General features: G+C 42.1%; 1 protein-coding gene across 1 annotated transcript in view; it reads left to right on the plus strand.

Moving 5' to 3' along the window:
* The first annotated feature begins 296 nt into the window (after positions 1-296).
* Positions 297-13,806, plus strand: part of sycp3 (synaptonemal complex protein 3) — a 131,529-nt gene continuing 118,019 nt past the window's right edge. Inside the window, exons 1-2 of the mRNA XM_041195958.1 lie at positions 297-367; positions 2,045-2,184. Of these exons, the coding sequence (XP_041051892.1) occupies positions 2,058-2,184 (127 nt within the window). The 5' untranslated portion in view covers positions 297-367; positions 2,045-2,057. The remainder of the gene's footprint in view (positions 368-2,044; positions 2,185-13,806) is intronic.

Raw genomic sequence — 13,806 nt, forward strand, 5'->3', positions numbered from 1 at the left:
AAGTTCTCGAGCATGATTCTTCGGTGCTGTTGCCAGAATAATGTCAGAGCCTGTAGCCTTTGCAGTATCCAGTGCCTTCAGGCATTTCTTGATATCACGTGGAGTGAATCGAATTGGCTGAACATTGGCATCTGTGATGCTGGGGATCTCCAGAGGAGGCCGCCATGGATCATCCGCTCGGCACTTCTGGCTGAAGGCATCGCAAATGCTTCAGCCTTATCTTTTGCACTGATGTTCTGGGCTCCTCCATCATTGAGGATGGGATATTTGTGGAACTGGTCACTCTCACCTCACAGCAGCCAGTCATTCTTACCTCACCCTTTGAGTTCAGCTCTTTCCTCCCTGTTTGGACCAAGAATGTAATGAGGTGAGGAGCTGAGTGACCCAGACAGAATCCAAACTGAGCTGTGTAAGTGCTGCATGATCGCGCTGTTGACAGCACTTTGCTGATGATCGATAGTAGACCAGCCGGGCAGTAATTGGCCAGGTTACATCTGTCCTTTTTTTGTGGACAGGACATACTTGGGCAATTTTCCATATTGCTGAGTAGATGCCAGTGTTGTAGCTGTATTTGGAACAGCTTGGCTAGGCTTGTGGCCTGTTCTAGAGCCCAAGTCTTCAGTACTGTTACTTAAATGTTCTCAGGACCCATAGCCTTTGCAGTATCCAGTGTCTTAAGCCCTTTCTTGATATCACATGGAGTGACTCGAATTTGGCTGAAGACAGACATCTGTGATGCTGGGGACCTCAGAAGGAGGTCAAGATGGATCATTCACTCTACTTCTGGTTGAAGTTGGTTACACATGCTTCAGCCTTGTCTTTTGTACTGATGTGCTGTGCTCTCTCATCATTGAGGATTGGGGTGTTTGTTTAATTGTCCACCACCATTCTCAACTGGATGTGGCAGGATTGCAAAGCTTAAATCTGATCCCTTGGTTGTGGGATCATGTAGCTCTGTCTTTTGCATGCTGCTTCTGCTGTTTGATACGCAAGTAGTCCTGTGTTGTATCTTCACCAGGTTGACAACTCATTTTTAGGTATGCGTGGTGCTGCCGCTGCACTCTTCATTGAAATTAAGATCTTCATTGAGATTAATCCAAATTCATCCACTTTCATAACATTCCTCTCTCAGCTCATCTGTTGCTGACACCGTCATTCATGTCTTCAATACCTCTAGACTTGACTATTCCAGTGCACAGCTGGCTGATCTCCCACATTCTACTCTTAGTAAAATCATCCAAAACTCTGCTACTCATGTCTTCAATTGCACCAAGTCCCATTCTCTTATCACCCCTGTGCTTGCTGACCTATATTGGCTCCTAGTCAAGCAGCGTATTGATTTTAAAAACACTTATCTCTGTTCCCGCGCAAATCGCATCGCCCCTCTTTAATCTCTTCCAAACCTACAAACCTTCAAGATATCTGTCCTCCTCTAATTCTGGTGTCTTGAACATCCTAATTTTAATTGCTCAATTTTTGGTGATCATGCACTCAGTTACTTTGGCCCTAAGCGCTGGAATTTGCTCCCTAAACCTCTCCTCCTCTCTATCTCACTTACCCCCTTTAAGACACTCCTATAAACTTACTTCTTTGACCAAGCTTTTGTTCATCTGACCTAATGTCCCCTTAAGTGGCTCAGTGACATATTTTGTTTTATGATGCTTCTCTGAAGTGCCTATATATATATATGATATATATATTATGTCATATATATAAGTTGTATATATGCTGCTCTCTGCAATGCTCTGGGTCAGTTCACATATATTTGTAGAAATTAAATGGCAGTTTATATTGCAATTTGTTTCAGAGTGCAACCTATCCAGTGTAATACCATGACCTGAGTTCTAATACCTCAGCTAGTGTCTGAATTAGTTATAGAGTTTTAACTCAAAACCTAAGGAAAGCTAATGACCAATTGGCTGTCTATCATTATGAGTTAACTTTTGCAACTAATTTTGAGGAGTGCATTGGTATTTTGGATTTCCGTTCCCCTCTGTTTTGGATATATGTTAAAAATATGTTGTATCTTTTTACTTGCTCTAAGGTTTGACTGAAATATGGCTAATAAAGGACGAAGAAATCCTATTAAAAACCAGAAAGAGAAAGCAACCTATGATTCATTGTATGAATTCAATGAAGACAATGCAAAAAAGTTGGGGAGCAGCTATGAGACCGAACAGCTAGGTAAAACATAGTTAAGTTATTTTAGAAATTATGTTTTAATTACATTCATGCTTCAATTTGTTCCACGCTCCCAACAATATCCATCATTGCCTACAGCCAATGAGCATGACTGTGATAGTATGGACTTTTTCCAACATTTCCCAACACAAAAAGGGCAGTTTCCACAAGCACACCAGGTGTCCTATAATCAGTCTGTGCCCTTAAATGGTGCTTTGTGTGGAAGAGAGAACCCAAGCTTAACAATTGCCCCCTAATTACAGTGATGAGATGCCAGACTAAGACCTGGTCTGTTGGGTGAGATGGATCCAAGACATATGTTAAATGAGAGCAGGCAGATCTGAGGTCCTAGAACATTAGAAAGTTGTTCTAGGACCCCAGAACTCCCTGCTCTTATTGATGATGGATCTGTGTATCTTCATACACGAATCACAAAAAGTTAGCATGCAGTTACAGGAAGTAATTAGGAAGACAAATGGAAGGCTAGCCTTTATTGCAAGGGGGAGTGGGGAAGTCTTATTACGACTATATAGTATAGGGTGTTAGAGAGACCACAGCTAGAGTACTGTGCACAGCTTTGACCTTATTTAAGAAGGGATTTTTTTGCATTGGATACAGCTCAGAAAAGGTTCATTTGACTGATTCTGGGATGAAGTGGTTTCTTATCAGGAAAGGTTGAGCCTATACTCCTTGGAGTTTTGAAACTGGATTCTGAGGGGGCTTGACAGGGTAGATGCTGAGAGGATGTGGGGGAAATCTAGAACTAGGGGGCATAGGTTCACAATAAGGAGTCTCCCATTGTTGATGAGGAAGATTTTTTCTCATAGGGTCTTTGATCTTTGGAAAATTCTACCCCAGAGAACAGTGGAGATGACGTCATTGCATATATTCAAGGCTGATTTGGACAGATTTTTGAGCTCGAAGGGAGTGAAAGGTTATGGGGGACAGGCATGAAAGTGGAGTTGAGGCCACAATTACATCAGCCATGATCTTAATGAATGATGGAGCAGGCTTGAGAGGCTGAATGGCCTACTCCTGCTCCTATTTCTTATGATCTTATGGTGGAAGGTTACTGACTTGCAAATGACCTTGGACAGTAGACCCCAAACGGGCCCTGCTTCAGAAAATGCCAACCTAGGCGGGCTGCAGCAGTCTTGGCTGGCTGATTGCCAGGCAACAGCTAAGACACTGGTGGACACTGGCAGAGGTGGCTGCAGCAATGCTGTCACCCTGAGAGAGTACAGCAGGTTTGTGTTCTGTGAAGCCACCGCCAATCTCCTGGATAACGGATTGAAAGACTGCTGGGACACCCTGGAATTCTGTTTGAGTACTGGTATCCAGAAACATGATAACAGCAGTTTGAGCTTCCACTGTACTCAGACCCTTGGGTGGGACAGTGGTAAGATACTTTTCTCTATGTACCCAATCAGCCACTGAACAATGTGTCACACTTCACATACCTTTGGAACCCCAGGAATACTCTGTACATAGTGTGGAGTTAATGCACCTTTAGAACTAGATTTGTTTGTAACCAACTGATTAACCTCCAACAATCAATTGCCTTTCTTTTGGCTGAGAGAGTCCAGTGTGAATCAAGTTTTGGTGTCCTGGAGCCAATTCCTGTGTGGACTACATTGATAGTGTTACACCAAAGAGGTAACAAGGTTGGTTTGCATTAGGAATTCTTCTGAAACTGTAAGGCTGTTAGCTAAGTTAGAAGTAAAGAACTTTACCCTGGATTTGGCTTTGCTATATCAAAGTAGGAAACACTTGATGCTGAAACTGGGTATTCAAAGTAGGCATGTGTTGCATTACCCAGCTCATTACTTTCATGCTCAAAAATTCACCCAGATGCATATTTGCACAGACGAGGATTAGTCCGGGGACAAATATTTGAGGTGTTCGATATAATTGACTGAATTAGATTGGTGTGAGTATGGTGGGAAATCACTACCTTAAATAAGACAATTTTAAATTTAAAAGAAAAACTTGATGGTCTGTCACCCACAGTGGTACAGGAACTTGAGGATAGGTAGAAGTAAGTGAAGCAGCAGCTTTTAGTTGAGGAATCATCTTGTTTGGAGTATTGTGTGGCATTCACAAATGATTCCATGACAGAAGTTACTTTTTGTCTCAAGGATAATATTCACTGTACTTATAAATGGTCAGGCAAACGGAGTGCAGCCGACTAATTGAGTGAAGACTTGGAGTTTGCTGAGAGGGGGAGTTTTAAGTGTTAAGTTTGTTCTTTAATTTTGCTCTTAAAACCTAATCTGGTCTGTAATTAGCAGTAACTGGAAAGCACTGTGTTAGCAGGCTAAGTTCTTTCTTTCTTGCAGTTTAGACAGGGTAAACTCACTCTCAGTTGTAGAAGTTGAGTAATTAATTAGCTAGTTGGCTGAATCTGGTTACCATAGCCCCCGTTCAGTTTACTATACATTCAGGGATCTTTAGTGCAGCCTTGGCAAATAGAGTGTAGCTAAGTAAAGACTTGGAGTTTGGTGAGAGGGGGAGTTGGGGGAAGGAGGTGTTCATTTCCTTTTTCTATCTTTCTCATCCCATAGAAATTGGTTCTTGCTCTACTACAGGGAAAGCTGTTTGGTGAGTCTTTGCTAAGTGGGTAAGTTCTATTCTATCCCTAAGATTTAGAATAGCACACAGATTGGTGGTAAATTTTATAAAATATGCAAGAAAGCAGCATAAATAAGTGATTATTATAATTACATAGTTATTTAAAATATGTTAAAGATGGCAGGACAGGTGGTGTGTCAAGGCTGCAGCATGTGGGAGCTCCTGGTAACGTGATCCAGGGCAAACACATCTGCAGTAAGCGTTTGTGGCTTGAGGAACTTCGGCTCAGGTTCGTTGAGCTGAAGACTGAGCTGCAGAATCTGCGACACACCAGGGAGGGGGAAAGTTGCCTGGATGCCTTATACGAGGAGGCAGTCACACCACTTAGAAACATAGAAAAATAGAAGCAGGAGTAGGTCATTCAGCCCCTCGAGCTAGCTCCACCATTCAGTGTGATCATGGCTGATCCTCTATATCGATGCCACGCTCCCACCCTCTCCCGCTACCCCTTGATGCCTTTAGAGTCTAGAAATCTATCCATTCTCTTCTTAAATACATTCAGTGACTTGGCCTCCGCAACCATCTGTGGTAGAGAATTCCACAGGTTCACCACCCTCTGAGTGAAGAGGTTTCTCTTCATTTCAGTCCTAAATGGCCTACTCCATATCCTGAGATTGTGAACCCTTGCTCTAGACCCCCCAACCAGAGGAAACATCATCCCTGTGTCCATTCCATCCAACCCTGTCAGAATTTTATACATTTCAATGAAATCCCCTCTCATTCTTCTAAACTCCAGTGAATATGGGCCTACTCGGCCCAATCTCCACTTATACAACAATCCTACCATCCCAGGAGTCAGTTTGATGAACCTTTGCTGCACTCCCTCCATGGCAAGTATATCCTTTCTTAGGTAAGGAGACCACAACTGCACAGACTACTCCAGGGCAAAATTTTTAGCTCGGAGGGCAGGCGTCTGCCTGACTCGCCCAAGCGTAAAATGAAACGTGTTGACATCGGGCGAGCATCCTGACATCAAAGCACAGTCGCACTCCCCCCTCCTGCCCGCATAGGCAATGCTGAGACTGTGCCCGCCGAGCCTGTGCGACGAGCAAGATTCTGCCCCAGGTATGGTCTCACCAAGGCCCTGTACAGCTGCAGTAAGACATCCTTGCTCCTGTACTCAAGTCTACTCACAATGTAGGCCAACATACCCTTCCACTTCTTAACTGCTTGCTGCAGTTGCATGCTTGCTTTCAGTGATTCGTGTACAAGGACACCTGGGTCCCTTTGTACATCAGCATTTCCCAATCTATCACTATTTAAATAATATTCTGCCATTCTGTTTTTCCTACCAAAGTGGATAAATTCACACTGATTCACATTATACTGCATCTGCCATGTATTTACCCACTCACTCAACGTCCAAATCGCCTTGAAGCCTCTTAACATCCTCCTCACCACGGTCATTCCCACCTAGTTTTGTGTCATCGGCAAACTTGGAAATATTACATTTGGTTCCCTCATCTAAGTCATTGACACATATTATGAATAGCTGGGGCCCAAGCACTGATCCCTGCAGTACCCCACTAGTCACCGCCTGCCATTTTGAAAAGGACCCATTTATTCCTACTGTGTGTTTCTTGTCTGCTAACCAATTCTCAATCCATATTACTCCCAATCCCAAGTACTTTAATTTTGCACTCTAATCTCTTAAGTAAAAGCTTTCTGAAGATCCAAATACGGTTCTCCCTTATCTATTTACCTTTCGTAAATCCATGTTGACTTTTTTTTAATTTGTTCATAGGATGTGGGAATCGCTGCATTTATTGCTCATCCCTAATTGCCCCTGTTCAGAAGGCAGTTAAGAGTCAACCACATTGCTGTGGGTCTGGAGTCACATGTAGGCGAGGAGATTTCCTTCCCTAAACCAGATGGGTTTTTACAACAATCGGCAATAGTTTCATGGTTGTCATCAGACTTTTTTTTTATTGAATTCAAATTTCACCATCTGCCATGGTGCAATTTGAACCTGGGTCCCTAGAGCATTACCCTGGGTCTTTGCAATACTAATCAGTGACAATATCACCATGCCACCGCCTACCCCTTTTGTCTCATCCTGTTGACATTTTCTAAGTGTCACATCCTTTATAATAGACTCTAGCATTTTCCCTGCCACTGATGTTAGGCTAACCGGTTTGCAATTCCCTGTTTTCTCCCTCCCTACTTTTTTAAATAGTGAGGCTACATTTGCCACCCTCCAACCTGCCGGGAATGTTCCAGAATCTACAGAATTTTGGAACATGACAGCTAATGCATCCACTATTTGCACGACTGCCTCACAGAATCACATTGCAGAAGAGGCCCTTCGGCCCATCGAGTCAGCACTGACAAGTGAGAAACACCTGACCTACCTACCTAATCCTATTTACCAGCGCTTGGCCCATAGCCTTGAATGTTATGACGTGCCAAGTGCTCAAACAGGTACTTTTTAAAGGATGTGAGGCAACCCGCCTCCATCACCCTCCCAGGCAGTGCAATCCAGACCTTCACCACCCTGTGGGTAAAAAGATTTTTCCTCACATCCCCCCTAAACCTCCTGCCCCTCACCTTGAACTTGTGTCCCCTCGTGACTGACCCTTAAACTAAGGGGAACAACTGCTCCCTATCCACCCTGTCCATGCCCCTCATAATCTTGTACACCTCGATCAGGTCACCCCTCAGTCTTCTCTGCTCCAACGAAAACAACCCAAGTCTATCCAACCTCTCTTCATAACTTAAATGTTTCATCCCAGGCAACATCCTGGTGAATCTCCTGTGCACACCCTCTGGTGCAATCACATCCTCCCTATAATATGGTGACCAGAACTGCACACTGTACTCCGGCTGTGACCTCACCAAGGTTCTATATAACTCCAACATGACCTCTCTATTTTTGCAGTCTGTGCCTCGATTGATAAAGGCAAGTGTCCCATATGCCTTTTTCACCACCCCACTAACATGCCCCTCTGCCTTCATAGATCTATGGACCCACACACCAAGGTCCCTTTGTTCCTCAGAACTTCCTAGTGTCATGCCGTTCATTGAATACTTCCTTTTCAAATTACCCCTACCAAAATGCATCAACTCTCACTTTTTCAGGGTTAAATTCCATCTGCCACTTATCTGCCCATTTGACCATCCCGTTTATATCTTCCTGTAGCCCAAGAGACCCAATCTCATTATTAACCACTTGGCCAATCTTTGTGTCGTCCACAAACCTACTAATCCTATCCCCACAGTCATCTATGTCGTTTATATAGATGACAAATAGGGGACCCAGCACAGATCCTTGTGGTACTGGCTTCTAGTCACTAGAGCAGCCTTCTGTTATCACCCTCTGTTTCCTACAACTAAGTCAATTTTGAATCCACCTTATCAAATTACCCTGTATCCCGTGTGCATTTGCCTCCTTTAGTACCCTGGGATGTAGATTATTGAAGCTTGGAGATTTATCAGCTTTCAGGCCCATTAATGTCTCCAGCACTTTTTTTTTAGTAATACTAATTTCCTTCAATTCCTCCTTACTAGACCCTTGGTTCCCCCAGTATTTCTGTGAAGTTATCTGTGTCTTCCTCTGTGAAGACAGAACTAAAGTAATTGTTTAATTGCTCTGCCATTTCCTTGTTCCCTTTATAAATTCTCCTGTTTCAGATTGTAAGGGACCTACATTTGTCTTCACTAATCTTTTTCTTTTTACATATTTAGAGAAGCTTTTACAGTCCGCTTTGATGTTCCTTGCAAGTTTACTTTCACACTCTATTTTCCCCTCTTGGTCAATCCCTTGGTCCTCTTTTGCTGAATTCTAAACTGCTCCCAATCCTCAGGCTTGCCACTCTTTCTAGCAACTTCATATGACTCCTCTTTGGATCTAATACTACCCTTAATTTCCTCTGTTAGCCATGGATGGGCTACTTTTCCTGTTGTGTTTTTGCACCAGAAAGGAATGTATAACTGTTGCAATGCATACATTCATTCCTTAAATATTAGCCATTGTCTATCTACTGTCATGCCTTTTAATGAAGTTTCCCAATCTATCTTACCCAACTCATGCCTCATACCTCTATAGTTTCCTTTGTTTAGATTTAGGACCCTAGTTTAGCATTGGACTACTTCACTTTCCAACCTAAGGAATTGTCACAGTTCCCTTAAGGACCCCACACAAGATTATTAATTAACCCCTTCTCATTGCGTATAACCAAATCTACAGCCTTTTCCCTAGTCAGCTCCTTGACATACTAGTCTAAAAAACCATCTTGCACACAGTCCAGGAATTCATCCGCCACAGTATTATTGCCAATTTGGTTTGCCCAGTCTTTATGTATATTAAAGTCACCCATGATTACTGTTGCACCCTTGTTACATGCAGTGCTAATTTTCTGTTTAATACTGTCCTCTACCTTACCACTACTGTTTGGCCTATATATAACTCCCACTAATGTTTTCAACCCCTTGTTGCTTCCGAGCTCCACCCAGACTGATTATACATCTAGATTTTCTGAGTCAATATCCTCTCTGATTTCATTCTTAACCAACAATGCCACTCCACCGGCTTTTCCTTTGTCCTTCGTAAATATCAAATACCCTTGGATATTCAGTTCCCAGCCTTGGTCACCCTGCAGCCATGCCTCTGTAATCGCAATCATATTGTACCCGTTTGCAATCATTTGTGCTGTTAATTCATCGACTTTATTAAAAGTCTGTGCATTCAGATACAGTGCCTTCAGACTTAACATTTTACACATCTTTTTAGGATAGGTTGTTCTGATTTGATCAGTGGCCAGGGGAGGAGGGTGTGACTGTGAGTGAGGTTGGTAAAGGGAGCAAGACTACAAGAGTGTGAGCCTCTGCAATTGTCCAACAGATTTGACGTTCTCTCAGCTTGTTTGGATGAAAGTGTGGGCTGCAGGGTGGATGAGCAAACTTACCATGGCACCATGGTGCAGGAGGCCATCCAAGTAGGGGAGCAATAAAGACTATAGTTATATTAGGGACAATTTAGTAAGGGGGATTGACATTGTTTCTGTCGCAAAAAGCGAGAGTCCAGATGGCTTTGTTGCCTGCCCGGTGCCAGGGTTCAGGACGTCAGCTTAGGGCTGGAGAGGAACTTGCAGTGGGAGGGGGAGGATCCAGTGGTTGTGGCCCATTTTGGTACTTAGGACATAGTCAGTATGAGAGCTAGGCACCAAATTAAGAAGCAGAACCTCAAAGGTAATACCTTCTGGATTATTACCTGAACCACGTGCAAATTGGCATAGGGCAAATAAGATTAGAGAAATTAATATGTGGCTCAGGTCTGGTGTGGGAGAAGTGGGTTCCGGTTTGTGGGGCACTGGCATCAGTATTGGGGTAAGTGGGATCTATACCGTTGGGACATTGTACACTTGAACTGTGCTGCGGGTTGGTGTCTTCGTGAGCCGCCTAACTAGGGAAGTAGAGAGAGTTTTAATCTGAAAAGTAGGGGTAAGGGATCAAATTTGGGAAGATGTAGTAAACCAAAGAGTAGAGACAAGGCAGGAGAGACCAGTATTAATATGGGAAATGATAGACGGAAAGCACAATTATAAAAGTAAATCAGCAGATAAGTCTAGACGCTAAAAAAATAATAAAAGGGCAAAACTAAAGGCTCTGCATCTAAATGCACGTAGCATTCAAAACAAAACAGATGAACTGAGAGCGCAAATAGAAATAAATACATATGACTAGAAAGACATTACAGAGCCATGGCTACAGGATGACATAGATTGGGACCTGAATATTGAAGGGTACATGACACTTAGGAAGGATAGGAAGTTAGGAAAAGGTGGAGGAGTGGTTCTGTTAGTTAATGAGGTGTTAGCACATTAGAGAGGGATGACCTAAGTTCGGGAAACCAGGATGTAGAAGCGGTTTGGGTTGAGATGATGAATGATAAAGGCAAGAAGTCATTTGTGGGAGTGGTGTACAGGCCTCTTTATTGTAACTACACAGTAGGACAGAGTATAAAAGAAGAGAGAATGGGAGCTAGCCAGAAAGGTACAGCATTATACAGCATTAATCATGGAGGATTTTAATCTACATATAGACTGGAAAATTCAGATGGGCAAAAGTAGCGCAGATGATTTCGTAGAATGTTTTCATGATAGTTTCTTAAAAGAGCATGTTCTGGGGCCAACCAGAGAGCAGGCTATACAAGACCTGGTATTGAGCAACGAGGTCGAATTAATTCATAACCTCCTAGTGAAGACACCCCTAGGTAACAGCAATCATAATATGATTGAATTTTACATTCATTTTGAGGGAGAAGTGAGTGTGTCCAAAACTAGTATTTTAAACATAAGGAAGGGCAATTATGAAAGCATGAAAGAAGAGCTAGCTAAAGTGAATGGCAAATGAGGTTAAGGGATTGGTCAATAGAAGTTCAGTAGCAGATATTTAAGGAGATATTTCAGAATACACAGAATATATACATTCCAATGAGAGAGAAAAATTCCAAGGGGAGGGCCCACCATCCATGGTTATCTAAAAAAAGTTAAAGACAGTATCAAACTTAAAGAAAAAGCATATAATTACACAAGGACGGCTGGCAGTTCAGAAGATTGGAAAGAATATGAAGAACAGCAAAAATGACAAAAAGATTAATCAGGAGAGAAAAGTTAGAGTATGAGAGAAAGCTAGCTAGTTTTATAGATACTTAAATAAGTAAAGAGTCAACAAAGTGAGCATTGGTCCTGCAGCACCTGGGGAATTGATAATGGAAAGTAGGGAGATGGCATTCGAATTAAACAGGTATTTTGCTTCGGTCTTCACTATAGAGGACACAAATAACATCCTAGAAATTGTTGTAAATCAGGAAATGAAAGGAGGGAGGAACTCAGGAAATTACAATCATCAGGGAAGTGGTATTGAGCAAATTGTCAGGGCTGCGGGCTGGCAAATCCCCAGGTCCGGATGGACTTCACCCGAGGGTCTTAAAAGAGGTAGTTAGTGAGATAGTTGATGCATTGGTTTTAATTTTCCAAAAATCCCTAGATTCAGGGAAGGTTCCATTGGATTGGAAAATAGCAAATATTCAAAAAGGGAGAGAGACCGAAAGCAGGAAACTATAGGCCAGTTAGCCTGCCGTCTGTCATAGGGAAAATGTTAGAAGCTATTATTAAAGGTGTTATTGCAGAGCATTCAAGGCTATCAGGCAGCCAACATGGTTTTGTAAAGGGGAAATCAAGTTTAACTAATTTATTGGTGTCCTTTGAAGGAGTTAAAAGTGCTGTGGATAAAGGGGAACTGATGGATGTACTATACTTAGATTTCCAGAATGCATTTGATAAAGTGCCACATCAAAGATTATTGAAGAAAATAAAAGTTCATGGTGTAGGGGTAACTTATTGGCATGGATAAAAGATTAATTAGCTAACAGTAAACATAGTTGGTATAAATGGGCCTTTTTCTGGTTGGCAGGATGTGACGCGTGGTGTGCCACAGGGATCAGTGCTGGGGTCTCAACTTTTTACAGTTTATATAAATGAATTGGATGAAGCAACCGAAGGAATGATTGCTAAATTTGCTACTTTAAAGATAGGTAGGGATGTAAATAGTGAAGAGGATATAAAGAGGCTTTGGAGGGATGTATATAGGTTAAGTGAGTGGGCAAAGGTCTGGAAAATGGAGTATAATATGAGCAAATGTGAAATTGTTCATTTTGGCAGGAAGAATAAAAAGGAAGCTTATTTAAATGAGAGGTTGTGAAGCTCTGAGATTCAGAGGAATCTGGGTACCCTGATGCATGAATCACAAAAAAAGTAAGCAGGTAAAGCAGATAATTAGGAAAACTAATAGAATGTTATCATTTATTGTGAGGGGAATTGATTATAAAAGTAGGGAGGTTATGTTTCAGTTGTACAGGGCATTGGTGAGACCATATCTAGAGTATTGCATACAGTATTGGTCTCCTTATTTAAAGAAAGATGTAAATGCATTGGAAACAGTTGAGAGAAGGTTTACTAGACTAATACCAGCAATGGGCAGGTTGTCTTATAAGGAAAGGCTAAACAAGTTAGGCTTTTTTCTGCCAGAATTTAGAGAAAGAGGTGACTTAATTGAAACTTTTAAGACCCTGAGGGGTCTTGACAGGGTAGATGTGGGGAGGATGTTTCCTCTTGTGGGAGAATCTAGAACTACAAGGGGTCACTATTAAAAATAAGGGGTCACTCATTTAAGACAGATGAGAATTTTTTTCTCTGGGTGTTGTGAGTCTTTGGAGCTCTTCGTCAAAAGGTGGTGGAAGCAGCCTTTGAATGTTTATAAGGCTGGGCTAGATAGATTCTTGATTTAACAAGGGGGTGAAAGGTTATTAGGGGTAGGCAGGAATGTGGGGTTGAGGTTACAATCAGATCAGCCATGATATTGAATGGCGGAACAGGCTCGAGGTGCTGAGTGGGCCACTCCTGCTCCTAATTCTTATGTGTTCTGCATAACAACCTTACAGGCATGCCTTATCTATACATCTCCAGTAATGTAGCAGCTGTGTGGCCCTGCAAACTCAAATGTTTCTGTATGTGTAGTCTGTGACACTGCCCAGTGATGGTGGTGTATTCCTAAATGGTAAGTAAGCCTTTTTGTAGCAGTTTCAAGTGAAAAGGGTATTTATTTGAAGCTGCAACAACAAAAGCTTACAGTTATATAGCATTTTTAAAAGTAACAAAACATCCCAAATCAAAATGAGTTTAACCTTAGGTTGTTGACTTTCATTGTCTTTATGTTTCCATTTATGGCAATGTCCAAAGTGTCACTAGATACATGTTATACATATGAATAAATTTATATTGTGAAAATTATTCCACCTGAGTACTCACAGATAGGCTGGACATAGCTGAAAGACGGAGTTAGGAAATTTCATATTAATGACACATTGAATATAGAGTAATTAGCTGAAGTTAATTATAGAATTTGATGTGGTCCCAAGTTGTTTTTGGTCATAGCCCATGTATGAAGGTCCAAACTAAGCAGGTAAACCCCATATGTGATTGGAGCTCACCCCTG

This window comes from Carcharodon carcharias, chromosome 9 (assembly GCF_017639515.1).
Source record: "Carcharodon carcharias isolate sCarCar2 chromosome 9, sCarCar2.pri, whole genome shotgun sequence".
NCBI classification, from domain to species: Eukaryota; Metazoa; Chordata; class Chondrichthyes; order Lamniformes; family Lamnidae; genus Carcharodon; species Carcharodon carcharias.